This window comes from Biomphalaria glabrata, chromosome 5 (genome assembly GCF_947242115.1).
Source record: "Biomphalaria glabrata chromosome 5, xgBioGlab47.1, whole genome shotgun sequence".
In the NCBI taxonomy this organism is placed as follows: Eukaryota; Metazoa; Mollusca; class Gastropoda; family Planorbidae; genus Biomphalaria; species Biomphalaria glabrata.
The window spans coordinates 6547220-6567846 of NC_074715.1; the positions used below are offsets into that span (position 1 = coordinate 6547220).

General features: G+C 35.3%; 1 protein-coding gene across 1 annotated transcript; it reads left to right on the plus strand.

Moving 5' to 3' along the window:
* Positions 1-328: 328 nt before the first annotated feature.
* LOC106055509 (coiled-coil domain-containing protein 113-like) lies at positions 329-16448 on the plus strand. Its single transcript, XM_056030492.1, has 8 exons — positions 329-483; positions 3298-3583; positions 5535-5690; positions 10463-10543; positions 12666-12821; positions 13371-13478; positions 13703-13858; positions 15596-16448. The coding sequence occupies exons 1-8, from the start codon at positions 383-385 to the stop codon at positions 15683-15685; spliced, it is 1134 nt and encodes a 377-aa protein (XP_055886467.1). The 5' UTR covers positions 329-382; the 3' UTR covers positions 15686-16448.
* Positions 16449-20627: the final 4179 nt, after the last annotated feature.

Sequence of the window (20627 nt, forward strand, 5' to 3'; positions counted from 1 at the left end):
ACAGGGTGGTAAATGACTATGCAGCACAAAGACCAACTTTCCCCCAAAAAGTACCCATCCCGAAATTCAAAATCGCAGTCTTCATCGAGATTCGATACAAGAACCCCAGGAGCGTAAGCCAAACTCTAAACCACTCGGGCACATTGGCATTAAAACAACATCCATGTAAGAAGGTTTGTCGCATGCGGAAGAAGAGTAACTATTGGAATTTGGCTTCAGGCGGCGTTACAAAAATTATAACAATGGTACACATCTGTCAAACGTTTGGGAAACACTGGCGTAAACAATTAACACACTGACTCAGAATCGAAGTTATGGCCATTCATATTAGTATACTAAAAGTTGGCAAGACGGTTACTGCGCAACAATAGAAAGAAACAAAATGGAGACATCAGACTCTCAAAGTGTTTATTCCGAGGTTGTCGAAGATCCACTTCATGACTTAGGAAATGACGAGCTTTTAAAGCTGCTCGAGGAAACATTGTGTGTAAATCTATTTATCATAATGTCTAAGCGGGAGTAAGCTTAAAAGTTAATAGCAAGGCAGCGAAGGCTATATGATGATATCTATAATTCTATAGTATATACTATGACTATACTAAGTATACTATAACTAAGTTATAACTATACACTTACACTATAAAAAGTTAGATATACTTATATATAATATAGCCAAGCCAAGTTTTTAATAATTATTTAATTCTTAACTGTTCAAGACAGTGGCTTCACGCGGGATGTGCGGGCCACAACGGGTGACACTCAACAGGGGGTAACATCCAAGTGGAAAAAAATACAATTTTGCTATAGCAGACACTTTAAAAAAATAATTTACACTATATATAGCTATAATTATAATATATTATTATTAGTAGTACATTTTTGTAAAAAAAAAAAGGTGCCAGTACTCAGTGATGGATTGCCTTTTAACTGCTAATAAATTAATAATAAACGCTAAAATACAAGAAAAGAAATAATTTTTTCCCCACATTGAAAAAGGTGCTGGTACGCTGTATACCGGTGCCTACCATCACAAAAAAGTACTGAGTTTTAAATAGGGTTTTAGTGTTTATATTAACTGCACAATTACCATAGGTCTAAATAGACTACATTTGTTTCTGCTACAAACTATTTTAGGAGGCCTGGTAATTGAGTGGTAATTTAAAGCACTAATATATAGTTAGGCTTCCAAAATGGAGTGTCCCTGGTTTTAATGCTGGTGAAGACTACGATTTTTAATTTCTGATTTTTAGGGCACCTCTGCAATGAGTTCAAGTAGCTCTAACGGGTACCTGAAATTAATTGGGGAAAAGTAAAGTCAGTTGGTCATTAAGCTGGCCACATGACACCCTCATTAACCTTGGGCCACAGAAACAGATGACCTTTGCATCATCTGTCCCATAGACCGCATGGTCTGAAAGATGAACCACAAACAATTTTGTTTGAAATCAAAATGTTTTATCATACTTATATCACCAGTCAAACATGAAACCCTACTTTCATTTACTGATGACATAAATATTTGATTAAAAAATGTTTTAATCGAAGTTATTGAAATGGTGGCTAGCACATTTCAAACGATAGGTAGCATTTATTATAAGCAAATACAGTCTTTACATTATAAGTATCACTGAAATCTCACATGCCATTAATGCAAATTCCATTACATGGTAAAGTAACTAAGAAGCATTTGAGATTTTTAGGGATAATTATGTAATGGAAAGCAAAGCATTCATTTAAGATGTTGTCTGTAAAAATAGTTTTAGCCAAAACAGAATAAATTTAATGAGTCAGTCCAATGAGTTATTAACTTAAGTGATTCTTCCTCTTTGCATGTACCACTAGCACACAAATTACAAATGGAAATCATCAAGAGCAAAATGGAAAGTGTGCCAGTTGTCTTCAAAATCATACAGAGAAATGTTGCTCTATGGAGATGATTGATTTACTTAATACCAAGACATTGTATATTTTATGTGTTGTTGAATATTAACAAGAAATTTTTAATTTAACAGAAACGAAATAGAAAATATTGACTGAATTTGATAAGAGTGCAAAAGTGCAAAAAAGTTCAAGATTAGAGAATCAAGGGCATATAATGAATATTGAATAGGCTTTGAAAACTTTGAAAAATGGAAAACATCATGAGCCTGATGTATGTAACAAAAAAAAAGGACAGAAAAATAAAACAAAAGGATGGAAATTTTCACAGATTGCTTGATAGCACATTGTTTCTAGCTTAGCAGAATTTGACACTCCATGACCATTTGGATGATGAGTCTTTATGGTTCATCTTGTAATGATTGTAGATGAATTACAGAATGGAGCATGTCTTTCCACCCAGAAAAATGTCAGTTGTTAAGAGTAACAAAAAAACTAAAACAAATTAATTCCACTTATCTTATTCATGGCAAACCAGTAACACAGACTAAAAACGCAAAATACTTAGGTGTTATAATAAATGAAAAACTGTCATGGAATCCGCATATTGATGAAACTATAAAAAAATCAAACAAAGCATTAGGATTTATTAAAAGAAATTTCTATAAATCAAATAAGAACATAAAACTAAAAATGTTATTTAACCTTGGTTAGGCCAATAATAGAATATGCATCCTCTGTTTGGGACCCCTCAACTCAAGAAAACATTAAGAAACTGGAACAGACACAAAATAGAGCAGTGAGATTCATAACAAACGAATATTCACATTTGACTAGAGTAACACCTTTGGTAAAATTTAGAAAGGACAGGACAGAAGGCTCAAAAGTAAAGTAGCAATCATACATAAAACACAGAACCATAATCTTCAAATACAAAAACAAAATTTAATAAAATACTCTGAAAGACACAAAGATAAAGGCACATTCCTCGTCCCATATGCTAGGACAAATTTGTACAAATACTCCTTCTTCCCTAGTGCTATTAGAGCATGGAATGGGCATGGAATGGGTTGCCTGAGCTAGCCAGGAAAACCAGTGACTTGGCAGAATTTAAGTCATTGGTTAATATGCATGACTAAATGCATGTCGCGTAGGACGTAATCATCTTCTTTTTTGAAGTAACGTCTGTATTATATAAGATAAGAAGATAAGACCTGACTGTCAAAACAAAAATTTCCAATATTTTTTATAATAAAAATATTACAGTGCTTTTTTCTTGTAAAAAATAATAAGTGTAAACAATACAAACTTAGTCTATTTTTTTTAAAACTAGTAGCTACTTTTTATATGTTAAAATTAATAATAAAAATCTAACAATCTATTTAAAATATAAGCTTCCTCTATTATTTGTATTGACAGGCGAGGAAATGAAGTTCTCATCACAGAGACACAAATGTTTGAAAAATTTCTGCAACGTGTTGATCCTAGAGATGGCCCACTATCATCAATTTCTGGTAGTATAACTCAACGATCTGACAAAACATTGTCAAGACTTCGATCAAGGGCCCGTTCTAGTGCAATGGATAAGTCTTTGAAGCTTACTGCAGAACAAAAATGTGATATAGCTCAAAGAGAAATTGAGGAACTTCGTGATGAAATTAATTTATTAAAAGACAACTCTGAAAAAGTGTTGGATACTTTAAAGGTACATGAAAAAATATAATTGATGTAAAAACTTCCAACACAGTCACCTCTCTACACTGAACAACACAATGGGTCTAGCACATAACAACGTATAACAGTTTCGTGGCATTTGACAGAAGAAGGTTGAAAAGAATCACAATTTATAATAGTAATAATAATATTAATAATAATAATAATAATTTTTATTGTCCGTAAGGAAATTTGTCTTACAATTTGTGCATTACACCTAACAAAACATTATAACTATAGAAAACCAAAATGTACATTCAAACCAGACTCACTAATAATTTACATGTGAAAAGTTTATATCTAATAGTTTCTATTTAATGATTTGATTGCCAGGGTAACAAAACAGTTTTTGTGTCTGTTTGTCTTTGCTATCTGTGTCTTATTGTATCTCTTTTGTGATGGTAAAATCACAAAATCCTGGCCCAAAGGGAGATTTTTTATTTCTAGAATCTTTTTAGCCTTTTTATGGATGTTTGTCTCAAACATCTGCCCAAATGGGTTTTGTTTTTTGCCAATGACTTTACCAGCAGCATTTATGATTCTGTGAAGTTTATTTTTATTTTTAATGCTTAGAATGCCATACCAGGCAGTGATATAAAAATGTAAAATATTGCAGATGTGAGCATGATAAAACATAGCCATGGCCTTTTCGCTAACATTAAACAAGGACAGTTTAATGAATTTTTTGATACAATTAGAGATGCATTTAAGGAAAAATGGAACAAATTTCTAAGTGTCCTACTTAGAAAATGAAACAAAGTCTATTATTTCATATATTATAATTTTTTAAACATTGTTGTTTTACTTGGTTACTATTCAAACATTGATTGGTAACTACAATGAAAACATATTATTTTCGAAAACATATTATTTTCCCTTGGAAAGTAAATTGACCAAAGGCTCACCCTTTCTCCCCCCTTGCCACGATATTGTGCAGAGGTGTAGCTAGGGTGGGGGGAGGTAGGAGAGAATTTGAAAATCCCCCAGGGCCCCACTTGAGGCGACCCCAAATGAGTGTTATTTACATTGCATTTAAATATTACACAAGCATACAAGAATGTGGCCGTGACCAGGTAGTGCATCAGTCTGATTTTAGTGTGGAGGTCTATGCCTTTGTCTTTCCAGATTGTTTTCAGTTTAGCAAGTGCTACTGTGGACAGTGCTATTCTGGCCAGTAGTTCAGGTTTGGTTCCTTCATCTGAGACAATGTTTCATTACAGCTAATATGTATATTCTCTAATTTTTCTTTGCCATAGCTTCCCTCCTTCAATTCTAAAAACTGAACTGTTAGTTTGAACTAAATTTTCAAATAAATTGGTATCATTTTAATTTCAGAGAAGGTTAATTAAGCTTGCTTTCATTGATAAAGGGAGGCACGTTGGCTTAGCGGTAAAGCGCTTGACTTCCGAACCGGAGACCGAGGTTCGAATCCTGGTGAAGACTGGGATTTTTAATTTTGGGATCTTCGGGCACCTCTGAGTCCACCCAGCTCTAATGGGTACCTGACATTAGTTAGGGAAAAGTAAAGGCGGTTGGTCGTTGAGCTGGCCACATGACATCCTTGTTAACCGTAGCTCTAGGCCACAGAAATAAATGATCTTTACATCATCTGCCCTATAGACCACAAGGTCTGAAAAGGGGAACTTTACTTTTCATTGATAAAGAGGAAAAACATTCAAGAAATATATCACTTTTATCATATTGTTTTTTTTTTGTTTTTTTTTCAAGTTTTTTTTTCCTTTAATAGCTGAATTAAGTAAAGTAAGAAAACATTCTAGGAAAAACTTTAGAAATGCTCTTTTTTGTTTCAAAAATACTTTTCTCTATTCAACACTAGAACACTCCCAAAACAGAAATGCAATTAGCTCAATTTTTTTTTTTAGTATATGACTTGTAATGATTGTAATTGTATAATAAATAATCTTTTTTTTTTTTTTTTTCAGGCCATAATGGAAGAATCAGATATGAGATTGTCAGAAATGAAAAAGGATTCTTATGAATTTGAACGGGATATCGTAAAAGGCTCAATCAACTATCGCACACATAAGGTTGTTGCAGAGAAATGTATACGATACTTTGAAGATAAACTGAGGACTCGGGTAAATCATTTCCATTTTATTTATATTATTAGTAGGAACATAACTCTTGATTTGTGTACAAGCATCATCATTGTCCCTTGACTTTCATTGTAGGGGTGCTATAACAGTTTGCATAACCAAATCCCTCCATTTTTCCTTATCAGCAGCTGTTCTTAGCAGAATATGAAGAGAGAGACCAGTCCATTCTTTTACATTGTCCAGCCAGCTTTTCTTCAGAATACTCTTTCTTCGTTCTCCCTCCACTGTACCTTGAAGGATGATGTTAGACAGTGAGTCATGTCTTACAATATAACCAAACCAAACCAGCTCAGCTTTCGTCTCTTCACTGTATTGTGAAGTTCCTCCTTTTTGTCCGCCAGAGTGTTGACTTGCAACAGTACAAACTCATTTGACTTCTTTTCCTAGTATCAGATATGTAACATTTTTCTGTAGCATTTACTCTCAAAGGCTTGAATTCTTCTTTCAGCCTCAGCATTATGTGTCCAACTTTCACAACAATATAGAAGTACAGAGACCTCTAGGGAAGAATACTGTTTTAATTTTACTTGGAAGCTGATGTTACAAGCATAAATATTTAATAAATGATAAATATTTTTTGTATGAATTAGACAGACCTCTATAGAAAAATTATTTTTATATAATTTTGTATTTTGAAATCATATTTTTTTTCTTTAAAACCAAAGTATTTAAAAATGATTCTCCAGGGTCTAATCTTTTGAGTTTATGCAGATTTCATTCCATTGGAAGCAATACAGTGCCTTGGAATAATTTCAGTCTACATTCATAAAGTGGTTTAGCCCAGACAGTAATGGTACTCAATAACCTACTCCATATTTCTAATGCAGGGCATATATCTTTCATTTCTATGCTGGACTTGACATATAAGACCATGAGTTCCTGGAAGACATATTCTCTGTCTTTTTTTCATCTGAATTGTTCTAATTGACTAAATGCACCAAAAGTAGTGGACAAGATTTATACATGGATTTGTCTAGGATTTTTTTTAAGGGAGCTTTATAATTTATAAAGTGCTATGAGCAGCTCTATTTAGGAGTGCACTGCTCACCTCCATAGCATGAGGAAAAACCTGCCCAGTGTGCAGCCAAACATTCCGGGCTCACATAGGTCTCACCAATAACATGAGGAGGTACAAAACCCCAGTGCAAAGCCCTCAGCCCCCTGGATGACAAAAGTGGTAATCATCGAACCACGATGGACGAATCATATATACATACACGTAGTAAGCTCTGAATTAAGATATGGAGTACCACAAGCATTGTTGTGTTGCGCCAGCAGGCAGCAGTCGTGTTTTTTCGTCTCTCGTTTTGGAGGATTAGGACGCACATGTGTGTTACTCAAATCACGACTAGACAGCGAGGTTTTCCGAAATATTCGTCGACTTGGCATCGGGAGTAAACTGCCGACAGTTCGTGGGTCTAGGGCTGGGCGTCTTACACGTCTATGGTATAACCCATCGCAATTCAACTCAACAGATACATGCCACACAGTTTGGGGTTAGGACTCTCAACTGTGTAGTTAATCCCCCCCCCACCCCTGTCCTTTCATCTACGACAGATTTCAGCAGTTCCCTACAAAACTATTTTATTTTGTCAACCACCCCACCCCTACTACTCCTCACACGACAGAGGTCAGATGTCCCCATCAAAAACCTATAATTCGTGATATTACTCCTCCTGTGTCTTCAACACGTGCTACGCCTCTGGTGACTACATCCTCCAGTCTTCTTAAAATAATGCACCTCAACGCCCGGTCATGCAGTAACAAAGCTCTTGAGCTTGCAGACACCATCACTGATGATAGCTACGACATCGCTTTCCTTAGTGAGACATGGTTTAAAGAAGTTGGTGATGAACTAAGAACCATTGAGCTAACGCTAACGAGTCTACCTCGAAAAACAGGCAGCGGAGGAGGTTTAGCAATACTGTACAGAGACAGTCTAGCCAAGTATGTAACAATAAGACCTGACAGCTCACCGTACACCACCTTTGAGATGTGCGAGTTACGCCTCTCCCACCACAGCAGAACACTGACTTTTATTTTCTTGTACCGCCCACCACCAAGCAAGAGAAATAAATTGACAACAAAAGTTTTCATCGAAGAATTTCAAGACCTCCTTGACAGTCACATAGCAACAAAAGATCTATTTGTCATAGGCGATGTGAACTTGCATTTTGACAGTGAAAATGAGACATACGCGGTGTCGCTGAAAAATGCGCTAAAGGATCGCAACTTAGACCAACTGATAAATGTTCCGACACATGTCAAAGGCCATACCCTTGACTGGATTGTTACAAATGCTAGTGAGCTTATAGCCAAACTCAGTGTTTTAGACAGTGGCTTGTCAGATCATTTTCTCGTACACTTTGAAATGCGCCTATCAAAAGCAAAAAGGCCAAAGAAAAACGTGACTTCCCGTAAACTTAAAGCCATAGACATTGCCTCCTTTAAAATGGACGTGACCTCTTTGCTGTTGCAACAGAGCAACACAGACGTTCTCAGCAATTACAATTCTTGCTTGAAAAAGTTGCTGGATAGCCATGCACCTCTTGTCACTCGTACAGTCTCAGTTAGGCCATCTGCACCCTGGATGACGGAAGACATAAAGAATGCCAAACTTATTCGCCGACGTTCCGAACGTAGGCCTACATTCCAAAAGACAGGTCTGACGATACATCGACAAATATATATCCTAGAAAAAAACAAGTTTAACCGTATGATTAGAGACGCAAAAGCTAGTCATATTCGACAAAAAATCGAAACTTCTGAGTCATCAAAGGAGCTATTTAGGATCACCGTTGAAATGTTAGGGGGAGCAAATAACGAACGTTTGCCGTCATCTATCCCAGTATCTGAACTTCCTGATTTCTTCAATAGATTCTTCATTGGGAAGATTGAGCAGATTAGAAATGACATGCCATCCCTCTCATCACAGCTTGACCACTCTCCAATTTTTCAAAATTCTCCTTTTTGCGAGTTTCAGCTTGTATCTGAAGATTATGTCAAAAGTACTATTTTAAAGATGCCAAATAAGTCATGTGACCTTGATCCCATTCCAACTTCCTTGCTCCTTGAATGTTTAGATGAGCTTGTACCCACAATTACTAACATTGTGAACTATTCGCTGACTTCAGGCATTGTACCACAGCAATTTAAGCATGCACTTGTCAGGCCCTTATTAAAAAAATCCAGTCTTGACCCGGAATGTCTAAAAAATCTTCCCTTCCTGTCAAAGCTTCTGGAGCGCATCGTGTTAGCGCAAATTCTTTCTCATCTTTCTCATCTTGAACAGTACTGTCTCTTGGAAGAATTTCAATATGCATATAGGAAGTGCCGAAGTACAGAGACAGCAGTGGTCAGAGTACTAAACGACTTACTTCACAATTTCGACATAGGCCACATCTCAATTCTTTCAATGCACGACTTGTCCGCAGCCTTTGATACGCTAGACCACGAAATTATGATGGCCAGATTCTCTGCCACTTTCGGTTTAACAGGAATCGTCCTAAATGGCTTGGATCCTACCTGACTGAACGCACCCAAAGTGTCGTTGTTAACGGAACAGAATCAACAAGCTTACTCTTGAAGTACGGAGTACCCCAGGGATCAGTTCTGTACTGTCCAGTACTGTTCACTATGTATACATATCCACTCAGCGGTGTCATACGGCCAACCAGCATCCTATATCATTTCTTTGCCGATGACTCACAGTTATACGATTCCTCAGTACCATCAGAGGTGTCGCATCTGGCAGAGAAAATCAGTAGTACCGTTGCAAGGGTGAGCAATTGGATGGTTGAAAATAAGCTCAAGATGAACGAAGATAAGACAGAAATAATTAAGATTGGCACTCGGAACAACGTCTCGAAAGTTGAAAGCACAGATTCTCTTTTTATTACGAACTGCCAGCTTCCTTATGTCCATGTAGTGCGGAATCTTGGAGTTTTCTTCGACTCAACACTATCTTTCGACCCACACATAGGCTAAGTCAGCTCTGCCAGGGTCTTTATCTGCAGCTGCGTAGATTAGGCCAGATCCGACCATATTTAACAACGGAGTCAACAAAAACGCTACCTGTGGCATTCATACTCTCCCGCCTTGACTACTGTAACGCCGTGCTAGCAGGTATACCTGATGACAAAATATCCAAACTGCAACGTATACAGAACAACGCCGCACGAATAGTACTTAGAAAAACAAGACAAGATTCTGCTACTACGCTCTTGCGCATGCTCCATTGGCTTCCCGTGAAAGCGAGAATCGATTACAAGGTCGCCACACTTTGTTATCAGTGTATATATCAATGAGATGCTCCATGTGTCCCCCAGAGAGCCCTGCGCTCAATGGACTCAACGCTTTTAGTGGTGCCACGTTTCTCCTTCAAAAGCTACGGTCTGCGGGCTTTTTCAGTGCACGGACCAAAGGTTTGGAACTCACTCCCCATTGATCTCAGACAGACAACAAGCCTACCACTTTTGAGAAGAACATTAAGACCTACTTGTTTAAAACTTTTTTAGATTAGTTTTTTTTATTTGTATAGTCGTGTTTGTGTTTGTAATGTTATTACAGCGCCTTGAGCCTACATTTTGTTTGTTTACAGCGCTTTATAAATAAAATTATTATTATTATTAAGCATTGTCTGTTATTTTTAGAATGCCTTGTAAATTAAATTATTACTTTGAAAAAAACAATTGTTTTCTTTATTTATTTAGATAAATTAATTTCAGTTTTATTATTTTAACTTCCCTATTCAGGATGCATTGATTGAAAAACTTCGTTTGAAAAATGCACAATTGAAGGTCCAGAAAAAAAAGTTAATGATGCAACTTAGACAGGTTAGTTGTATATGTCTGTGTTTCACTATATTACATTTCTGCTTCTGCTTCTACATATAGCAGCATATGCCCTTAACATGTGGAGTTTTTGTTCTCCTATTGAGCACCTCTCATGGTGGCAAATAGGGGAATATGGTATGGGTATTGGGGAAATAAAATACCTGGAATGGACCAAAATCAAACCTGTTGCCTTGTAGAAAGTAGAGGGATCCACAAAGGCTAGAGTACTTTACCCAAAAGTAAAGGTAGCTATCCAGAGAAATGAAAGGGGCAGCACCCCAGATGGTTTTCAATAACCTTGATACATTAGTGCTGTTATTATTATATTGTAAAGTTTCTCACTATCCAGGCTCTCTGCAAACTGTACCTTACGACACCACCAACTTAAAGAACTTGACAATTCAGGGCTCAAAATAATGTAATAGTTTAATGTTAAATAAATCACAGCCAATACTGTACAATTGGCAACCTGTAACACATGACTGTACAAATATCTTTCTGTTATCAACCGTACCGCCGTATCAACTCTTGCACTGACCTCTCCGTCTCGTTCCGGACTTGCACTGAGCCCTTGTGCCTTGACTGTGACATCTCGGCTCTTAATATAGGGTCCCTGCTGACATTCTAGAACCGGATGGTTAATCACATGACCACATCCCTCATGACAGGGCACTCTTGAGCTGTATTCGCTCTAGATGATTCTACAAACTTTGCCAGTCATCATGGTTGACCGCTTGTCTAACACTGGCCTGGGGCGATTAGCGTTGGTTGACTACACACATACCACTACCCCCATCTGTGTCACCACCAATTTTATAACAATATGCTACATTTCATGTTGTTTTTTTATTCTGTTTCAGCATTAAAACTTCAAACCCCATTTTAGTTATTTTTTTGAAGAGCTGATTGCAAATCTGTAAAGATATATCTGATTATCTGTGCATTTCAAGTATTTGTCTTAAAGTTTCCTTTCAACTACATATAGTGTTATTGAAAAGTAGAAGACTTGTCCCCACATTATGCTCTAATCTCTATTTGTTTGTTTCAAAGATCGAAAGGGTAACAAAGGTGATCATAAATGCTTTGCTATATTTTTATATTTTTTATTTAGTGCCTGCACATCTTTATATCTTATAAGATAATAGATAAAGATTTGCTGGCACTAAACAAACAAAAAAATGAAGTATATGAAGTAGATGAGGATGGAGTGAGTGCTAGTTGAATTATTAATTGTAAATTTCTTTTCCTCTTCTTTTGTGTTTTCTTCTCTACAAAGATCTCAACTATACAGATTTTTTTGTGTTCTAACGTATATGTTGTTGTTTTTTGGTGTACTTTTATTGTCACTAAGCGCAAGTGTGCATTTTTACATTTAACAATATGTTTGCATCTTTTCAGTCTTGAGTGATCTTCCTCTCAAGGTCGCGTGGGAAGCGTGGTCCAGAGGCTAAGTGCGCTTGAACTTGGCTTGTCTTGGCAACCTAGAAGGGGGCTCGAGGTTCAATACCCGACTCGGGCAGAGTTGCGTTTACTGAGCGCCTAAAGGCAGCACGGAAAACCAACTCCTAGATACCCCCTCCCCCCCCCCCCACTGGTCCACAAATGAGATAGAACCAAAGCGCTCTGAGCATACTATAAGGGTGAAAGTAGCGCTATATAAGCTATAATAATAATAATGTAATAATAACATAAACATAATAGCTCTTAAAATGGTTTTTAAAAGCCCTGTTTTCCAACATTACAATACCATCTATTAACTATGTAAGAATGAAAATATTTCTTCAAACATAATGGGGATATTAAATGTAATTATTTATATTTGTTTTCATAAGTTTTGGCTATTACCTACTTAGAAGTGGTGTCCTAAACCAAACCTCCCTTTGGGGATGAGATTAGCTAGGGTTCAAACTCATGAACATTATGACAACAGTCAAAAGAAGGCAGTCATAACTATTTAAATTGATCATCATTTTGAAATAGCATGAGTTTTGTTAAAATTTCTTAATTGATTTTAAAAACAGGACACTTAATTTAGTGACATTAAAATAAAACAAAAACTACTTAAAATCTGTTGCACTAATCCAGAAACTAATGTTTAAAAAAATGTTTCTTTTTAAACCAGAAAGAAGAAATGGGTGAAGTTTTGAACGAAGTTGACTTCAATCAACTAAAAATTGAAAACCAACAATATTTAGAAAAGATTGATGAGAGGAATCAAGATCTTCTTCGACTTAAATTAATGGCTGGTAACACTCTGCAGGTCTTGAACTCCTACAAAGTGAGTAGAATGTTAAATTAATGGCTGAAAACACTCTACAGGTCTTAAACTCCTACATAAATAAATATATATGACATATACTTGACTCACATCCTATGCAGGAGGTTCTGTTTTGTTGCATGTCTGAGTATGGTGAGCATGAACATAGCATGATTTTCTATTAGTTGAATAAATGGTAACTTAAGGTGCACACAATTATATGATAACACCAACCACTGCCTATTAAATTTTGTTAAAATCTTAAAGCTCAGTTTGTTACTGAAAAAAAGATTAATATAGGGGAGAGTGGGGATAAATGGACAGTAGGGAGAATCGGACCACCCCTGCTATTTTTAAAACTAGTGGACCATATTGTTTTGGACCAAAATAAAAAAAACTTCAACTTCAGTACTAGTATTCAAATTATAACTTTACTTTAACTGTTTGATAAAAATTTATTTAAACTGATACACTGTATAATATATATGAAAGTTATAAATGGATATTAATAGCCAAAGTTCACTAGTTTATAATATAATGAAATATACAATGAAATCTTTGTCTACATAGAAAAAGCTGTTGACATTAACAAAAGAATCAGAGAGATTAAAAAGTGAGATTACAAGTCGTCAAGATATGGATTCCAGAATTCAAGCAGAGACAGCCATTGCTGAAGCAGTGAGTAAAAATTCTTTCATTCAAAAACCTCAGAAGAAAAGAATACCAGTATTTATTATCACTTTGTTTTAGATAGAGATAAGATTGAAGATTCTAAATAATTTAATCCTGTTCTATTCAGAATGAAATAGAAACTTGCAGACTGTAAATACTTTCTAATCAAACCATTGAATAACTATTTGATTTCTGTCTGGTTTCTTTGATAAATGACTTTTACTTTTCAGGAAAGAACCAAAGCTGAACAAATGAACAAAAAGCTCAGAAAACAACTGAATAATTTTAAAGTACCAAGTGTTATGGACTATGTTATAGAAAAATCTAATATGTATGATTTGCAAAAAAAGCTTAAAAGCTGGGAGAGAAAAGTTGACATAGCAGAGGTAAGAATACAATCAAGCATTGACAAGTTGAATTCATTTGCTGTTTGGTTGAATGTTATTTGAAACCAAGTAAATTAGCTCAAAAATTATGTAATTAGACATCATTTTATGATAAGCCAAGACTTAGACAACAAATTGAACACCCTTCATTTCAGTCATAAGGAAAACATATGGCCTCCATCAGTCACGTAGTGACTGTGGATCCTCTTATATAAATGAGATGAGTGCTTGGGCATCACCTATGGTCAAAATTATATCATCCACACTGCAGTTCCTCCCTCTCCATGTAGCTGATGTATCCAAAAGAACGGCAAATAGGCGCAGGAAAGCTCAATTCAAACCCCACTGCTTTACACCTATACCCAAACATAGAAAAGGATTTGTGAGTAAACATTGAGTAAAAGACATTAGCCAGTGACCCTTAGGCAGCATGTATCACACAAGCTTCAATGCAGCTGATCCCAAATTGTAGATAAATTTATTAAACAATAAAATAATATTACATTGATGCTGAAACTTGTACATAACAAGTGAATAACTTAGTGGATACTTGAGAATAAGTGTACAGATATGTATGTAGAATAAAAGAATATTGTATCTATGTGAGAAATGAAAAAGAATTGTTATATTATATATTATAGCAAAACGCGAAGAAAAACTAGCATATATGCAAATATATATAATGTATATATATCCTAAAGGCTGAAAATGCTTAGGGCAAAGTCCAGTATATGTGGCTACATATTTTGCCAACTATTGTCTGCCCATGGTCATTGTAAGTTCTATTTTCACTATCTATATCTATCAACACCCATATATTTACTTTGGTCCAAATGCATCCTGCAGCCTTTGTAATTGATCTCCAGTTGTTGTTTTTTGGAAACCACTTGCTGCCAGGTATTGACATGTATGTCTGTCAAGGCATGCTGGCATCATCTTAGCTCCTTGGATGTGCTGTCCTTCTTTAAAATCACCAAAAAAGGATATCTTTAACATATGGTCATCTCCATGCCCAGCACAGCAATCATACAGTAATAGGTGCCTCTACACTTTCCCACCAGCAATAAGATCATTACTATTTGTATTAGTAGTATTAACAGCTTTTTGTATAGCATTCAGGTCTCAGATTCATACAGAAGGGTTGAGGTAGGCACAGATTATTTTTTGGCCACATAAAAACACTGCTAGCCTAGATACTTATCTATTTGGCTTGAAAGTCATGTGTCATTCCCAGTGGTCCACCACATAGATAAATAGTGAAAAGGGAAAAATAGATATAGAATATGTTTTTTTTGGTATTATTATAAAGAAAAGTGAATTTTGAATGTAAGCTTAAACGATATAATAACTACCAAGAACTATATACTTGTCATAAGGTGGAAGCAACAAAGCTATATGACTGTATAAGCAATGTTTACATATGTCTCTCACCAGCACTTAAAGAGAGGACATCTAATTGTACATATTTGGGTTCTCAAACACATACTCTCTGCCCCACTGCATGGAAATGGAACATCAAATGGACATCATTTCACTGCAATAGTATCCTTTGTCTGCCTAATATGTCTTGGGCCATAACTCCATCCCTTCTGCAAACCATTAAGCTTTTTTTTTTTGTTACTCTGAATTAATTAAAAAAAAAAGATTTATTTTTAATTAGTCAAAAACTTGTAATGTATGGAGTACTGAAAAAAACAAACTATAATCATATATTTATTTGATCCCTTTTTTTTTTAGATGGCTCTGAAAACTCACAGAAAGACTTGGGAACAAATGCAGCTAAAGAATCCTATTAATAATAATTGGAGGAGCATGATGGAAGTTTAAGGATTTTATTTTTTTAGCAGAAACTTTATACCTTTCTTATAGCAAAATTGATTAACAAAGACATTTTTATTTTAAAAAGTAAAAGTTAAAAGCTAATTTTTATTATAAAAGCACAGTGTGCTAGTTTTAAGTGACATAATAATATGGGTGATTTTAAAATGTTCAATTTAGGTTTCTTAAAAATGTTGTTTTCCCAATTTACTATAAATAGCAATATGCTGTTCAAATGAAAATGTAATTTTCTTTTTATAATGACAGAAATTGACAATGTAAATGTATATTACTTTATTAAATATACACTTTTCCTTGAAGATCTTGTGTCCATAGGGATATGATGTAAGACCTAGCCTTTCTATGGCTTATTTGTTGATCATTAAGCTAGCACAACTTTCAACCATTTTACTACTACTCAGCCACCATGCCATCTTGTTTATTTATTTGGAATAGAAAATTTACAGATATTCTTTATGGTATGGCTTCATATATGTTTTATAATAACTTGAATTTTAATTTTTAAAAGACTTAAAGATTATTTTTTAAATGACCTTTTGGACTTCAGCAAAATATTGTTTTCAAAATACGTGTTTCAATGCCAGTTCTGTTATGTCAACATTAGCTCTTGAGCTCACTTATCATTTTAATGTCTACAAGTAATTTGAAACATTGAATTTTTTTTTTTCAAAGTTGTATTATTTTAATTTGTACATATATATACATATTATATTTGAGACAATGAAGAAATAAAATATTTTAAAGCAATAGAGCAGAACTGCATGCTTTTTTTTGTGTGCACATAAAACTTTTTAAAGTTTAACAGCGCTACTTTCACCAGCATCCCCATTGCCTGTATTGTCACAGCCTTGCTGGGATAATAGTTTGTTGTTCAATGAGAGTGTAGCTCCTCCATCTCTTGAGACACTTTGGCCCCACAGGGTATCCACCAGCTCGTCCCTGGTGCTCGTCTGTTCAAGCAGTTCGTCTACCCATCTGTTCCTGCATGACACCCATCTCTTTCTGCATTCCACCCAAGAGCTGTTCTTGCATGTTGCTCAAGAGCTCTCCAATGATTACAGCAGTATTCCGAATTGGCAGGTTTCTGGATCAGTCATCTTCCTCTACCAAGGCTTGTTGGAAGCGTGCTTTAAGAATTTCCTTGTTTCTTTCTAAACATTTCAGTCAACACCTTCAGAGCTTGTTTCAGTTCTTTCAAATCAAGTTCATCAAGCAGTATATTTGCTGAAGTCATAGAAATCCAACTTCTGACACCAGTTGCTAGACTCTCTATCAGGCTCTTTGCAAACACTGGACAACACGACACAAGCAACTCAAGGAACTTGACAACTCGGGCTCCAGATAACGTAATTCTTTAATGTCTGTTTAAATTCAATTCTGCAAAATAGGCAGGCAACATGAAACACTGACTGTGCAAATGCTTCAGCGTAAATAACCGTAATGCCAAATGAAATCTGTACTGCTGTGCCAAACTCTATATAAGACTGCTGCCTCTAAGTCTGGAACTGAATTCTATTGCACCGGTACTGGGCCAACTTCACACTGGATTCACTGTACCGGACTAAATCTGTATCTTCCTTGACTCTTGACAACTTCCCCCGAAGATCTCGAAAATGATCGAACATCGCCAGTTCCCACTGAATAATCACGTGACCATATCACAAGTGATTTTTCACGTGGAGTATTCAGATCATGGTAATTTCTTAAAGCACCACCCCGTACATAGCACTGGCTTGTGTCATCCTTACTGACCGAGTTCACATACGGTTACACTTATACCCTAGTCACTACAACAGTTATAACACTTCAACAGCACCCCTACGACGATAAGTCAAGGAACAGATATATATTTGTTTCAAGACTATATATTAAGGCCTATTGTTGTTGTTTTTTTTGCCAAGGACCCCTCCCATTTTTTCTTCCTTATAACTCTATAATGATATGAATATGTAAAACGCTACCCCATACATTTCTTTACCCAGCTTACTCTAGTTTCTATTACGCTGAATTACACCAGCCCGTCAATTCAAGTAACATTTCCCACCCTTCCCCACAACTCGACAGCTCCATAACAAATACTAGCCTATATACACTAGCCTAAATGACAATTTAAGTCTTCTGCTTTTCAATCGTTATTCAAAATATTTGATAGGCTCTATGACATTTATTTGGCTTGGGCCCTTTTTTTTTTCTTATTACATCATACAAAATGCTCACATAATAGGCCCTAATACTTTGGCCGTGCCTTCCACCCGTATTATTATTATTATTTTGCACTTTCAATAAAACTGCACGCATTTCAACCACCCCATCCTTTTGACCAATTTATTTTTTATACAATAGGTAATATTTAATTGAAACAACCAGCTTTAAATCACCATGCAAAAATACACTCACTTAATTCTGACCTGTGAATTCTATTCCTGGGAGCTCTCGATATAATATCTATTCAAAGTCTTACTTATTTTTTATTCATAGCTAATTCTTCAACCAATAGGCCCTTATTTAATGTGTAAAGTGACAACCCTTTTCATGTTGTTACATTGGAGTGGGGAGCAATGCAAAGGTATTTCACTCTCATTCACAGGCTCATCTTTAGAACATTTTCTTACTGAGACGCTATTCATAATGATCTTCTATTCATTGTTTTCTTACCTTGAGAAAACTAGACTAACAATTGGAATGAAAATTCATATTGTTAGGTCGAGGCAACGACACTTATGGCTTAGATTTAGCTTATCCTAATATTGATGAAACTATGATACACATAACTAATAAGGCTGGTCGGTGGACTCGTGCAATGTAGGATCAATAAATTTAACATGAAGCGTGTATTGGGTCTGAGCAACTATTGGAAAACCGACACACCACACGTTTTAAGTTCGCATATAATTCTCCTCCCCTTGATGCGTCTATTAAATACCGAACTAATATTTAGGCCTACCCTTTCCCTCCATCTTTCTATTATTTCCCGAGAGCACATTCACTTGCTAATTTCCCTACTTCTGAGGCCTATTATTATTAATTCTAATCCCTATACGCATTATTTCCTCTTTCCATACTTCGTCGCCTTCCATTTAGTTACTATGATCAATATATAAACAGAATGATGGTCAGTCAGATGAGGTCAGCTTGACGTGGTCAGCGCAACGTGCGGCCAGGTTAATGTCCGTAGACCGTAGATGGTGGCTGTAGAGCAGTGGCGTAGCTAGGTTATTTGATGCCCAGTGCGGCACCTTCTCGTGATGCCCCCTCCCCTTCTAAAAAAAAAAAGCGAAATAAAACAGCGAAATGACTTTTTTTTTTACCTAATGTGTATTTATTGTAAAAGTATTGCTAATTTGCAATATATATATATATATATATATATATATATATATATATATATATATATATATATATATATATATATATATATATATATATATAGGCCATATATATCAATTTAACAACATGTAAGTATTTGGTCTGGAACTAAGCTTAGTTCGGAGTAGGCCTACATGTGCCAGATTCTGCTATTTTAGAGTCTAAGGCATTTATTTACAAGCTCTATATCTAGGTGAAACCAGCGTACTGAACAATGCAGTAACAAAATGTGGGCGTGTAAAAAGTGCGTTGCCTTCAGGGATTTAAACTAATCTAGTAAAATTGATTTTACCTAGTTAACAGTTTATTTTTAATTTAAGAAAGAACATTAGAGATTAACAAAAGTAGCAAAGTAAATCAATTTCTAGTAAACATTTCAAATTCAGTAGTTTGTCTTTGTTCATGCATCATGTATGCACAATATGTGTTGATTTTATTAAGAAAATGTATCCTTAGTTTGATTCCCCTCACCATTTGATGCCCCTTGCGGACCGCATCACTCGCACATGGCTAGTTCCCTTGATCATATCTGAATTAATGATTAGTTAATTTAACTATATTTACACTAATTGTAATTCATGTATAAATCACAAATTTAGCAGTAATTAAAACTTCTAGTTCATTATTAGTAACGCTACGGAGCTCAAGATCGAGCTGCATTTAGTATTCAATGCTGCTCTAGTTGTAGCTTTACTAATGTAGGCCTACTAAACCATGCCCAGTAGGTCGTCACTGGGAGTGCGTAGCCACGTGAAATACTGCACTCCCCATTATCTTCGGACTAGAGGACAAGCCTTATTATTAGTAGGCATAATGTAATCTAAGGCATATAATTTAAAATAATGTTTAAAAATAGAAACTCCACAATCGACAACTAGTTAATAAAAACAATATCTTATAATAAATAGTAGTGTTGTTATTTATAACACTTCTACAAAATAGGCCTACTATTTTACATGTGGTGACAGTGAATAAAATTGGCTTTTAATTGCTTGGATTAGATTATTAATATTATATATTAATGCGTAAACGTAGATTTAGAATAGGCCTATATTGAGGCTTGGAAATGTTTTTTTTTTTTTTTTTGTCTTTAACCTAGCTGGGATGCATTGCGGTCTAAATACTTAACGTGGTTTTACATTAACAGTTTGTGGATTCCCTTTTTCTACAAGTAGCTACTAAGTCTGTATTATAGACCTATACTCTATATCGTAATTCGTAGGCCTATATCATGCCTTTATGCTTAATTTGAAAATTAATAAATCATAGACATAAATAAATATAGACTGGCCGATTAAAGAGTTTTATTAAACGAAAATTTGTGACTTGCAATTTTGTGTTCTTTATTTGGCCTATACAGCATTTATGAGCAGTATAAAAGTTAAGTATTCATATCTATTTCAGCCACACACCTATATATATTGTAAATAAGGAGGCAGTGTAGTTTTGTCATAGACATAAATAAATATAGACTGGCCGATAATAGAGTTTTATGAAATGAAAATTTGTGACTTGCATTTCTGTGTACTTTATTTATGTCTAGGAGTTTTGTTTAATCTCTAAG

Excerpts from the sequence above, each read along its gene's own strand:
- LOC106055509 (XM_056030492.1), top strand. The coding sequence starts at position 383 with ATGGAGACATCAGACTCTCAAAGTGTTTATTCCGAGGTTGTCGAAGAT. Across the intron at positions 484-3,297 it reads AAGCTGCTCGAGGAAACATT|GCGAGGAAATGAAGTTCTCA; the intron begins GTGTGTAAATCT and ends TTGTATTGACAG. Across the intron at positions 5,691-10,462 it reads AAGATAAACTGAGGACTCGG|GATGCATTGATTGAAAAACT; the intron begins GTAAATCATTTC and ends TTCCCTATTCAG.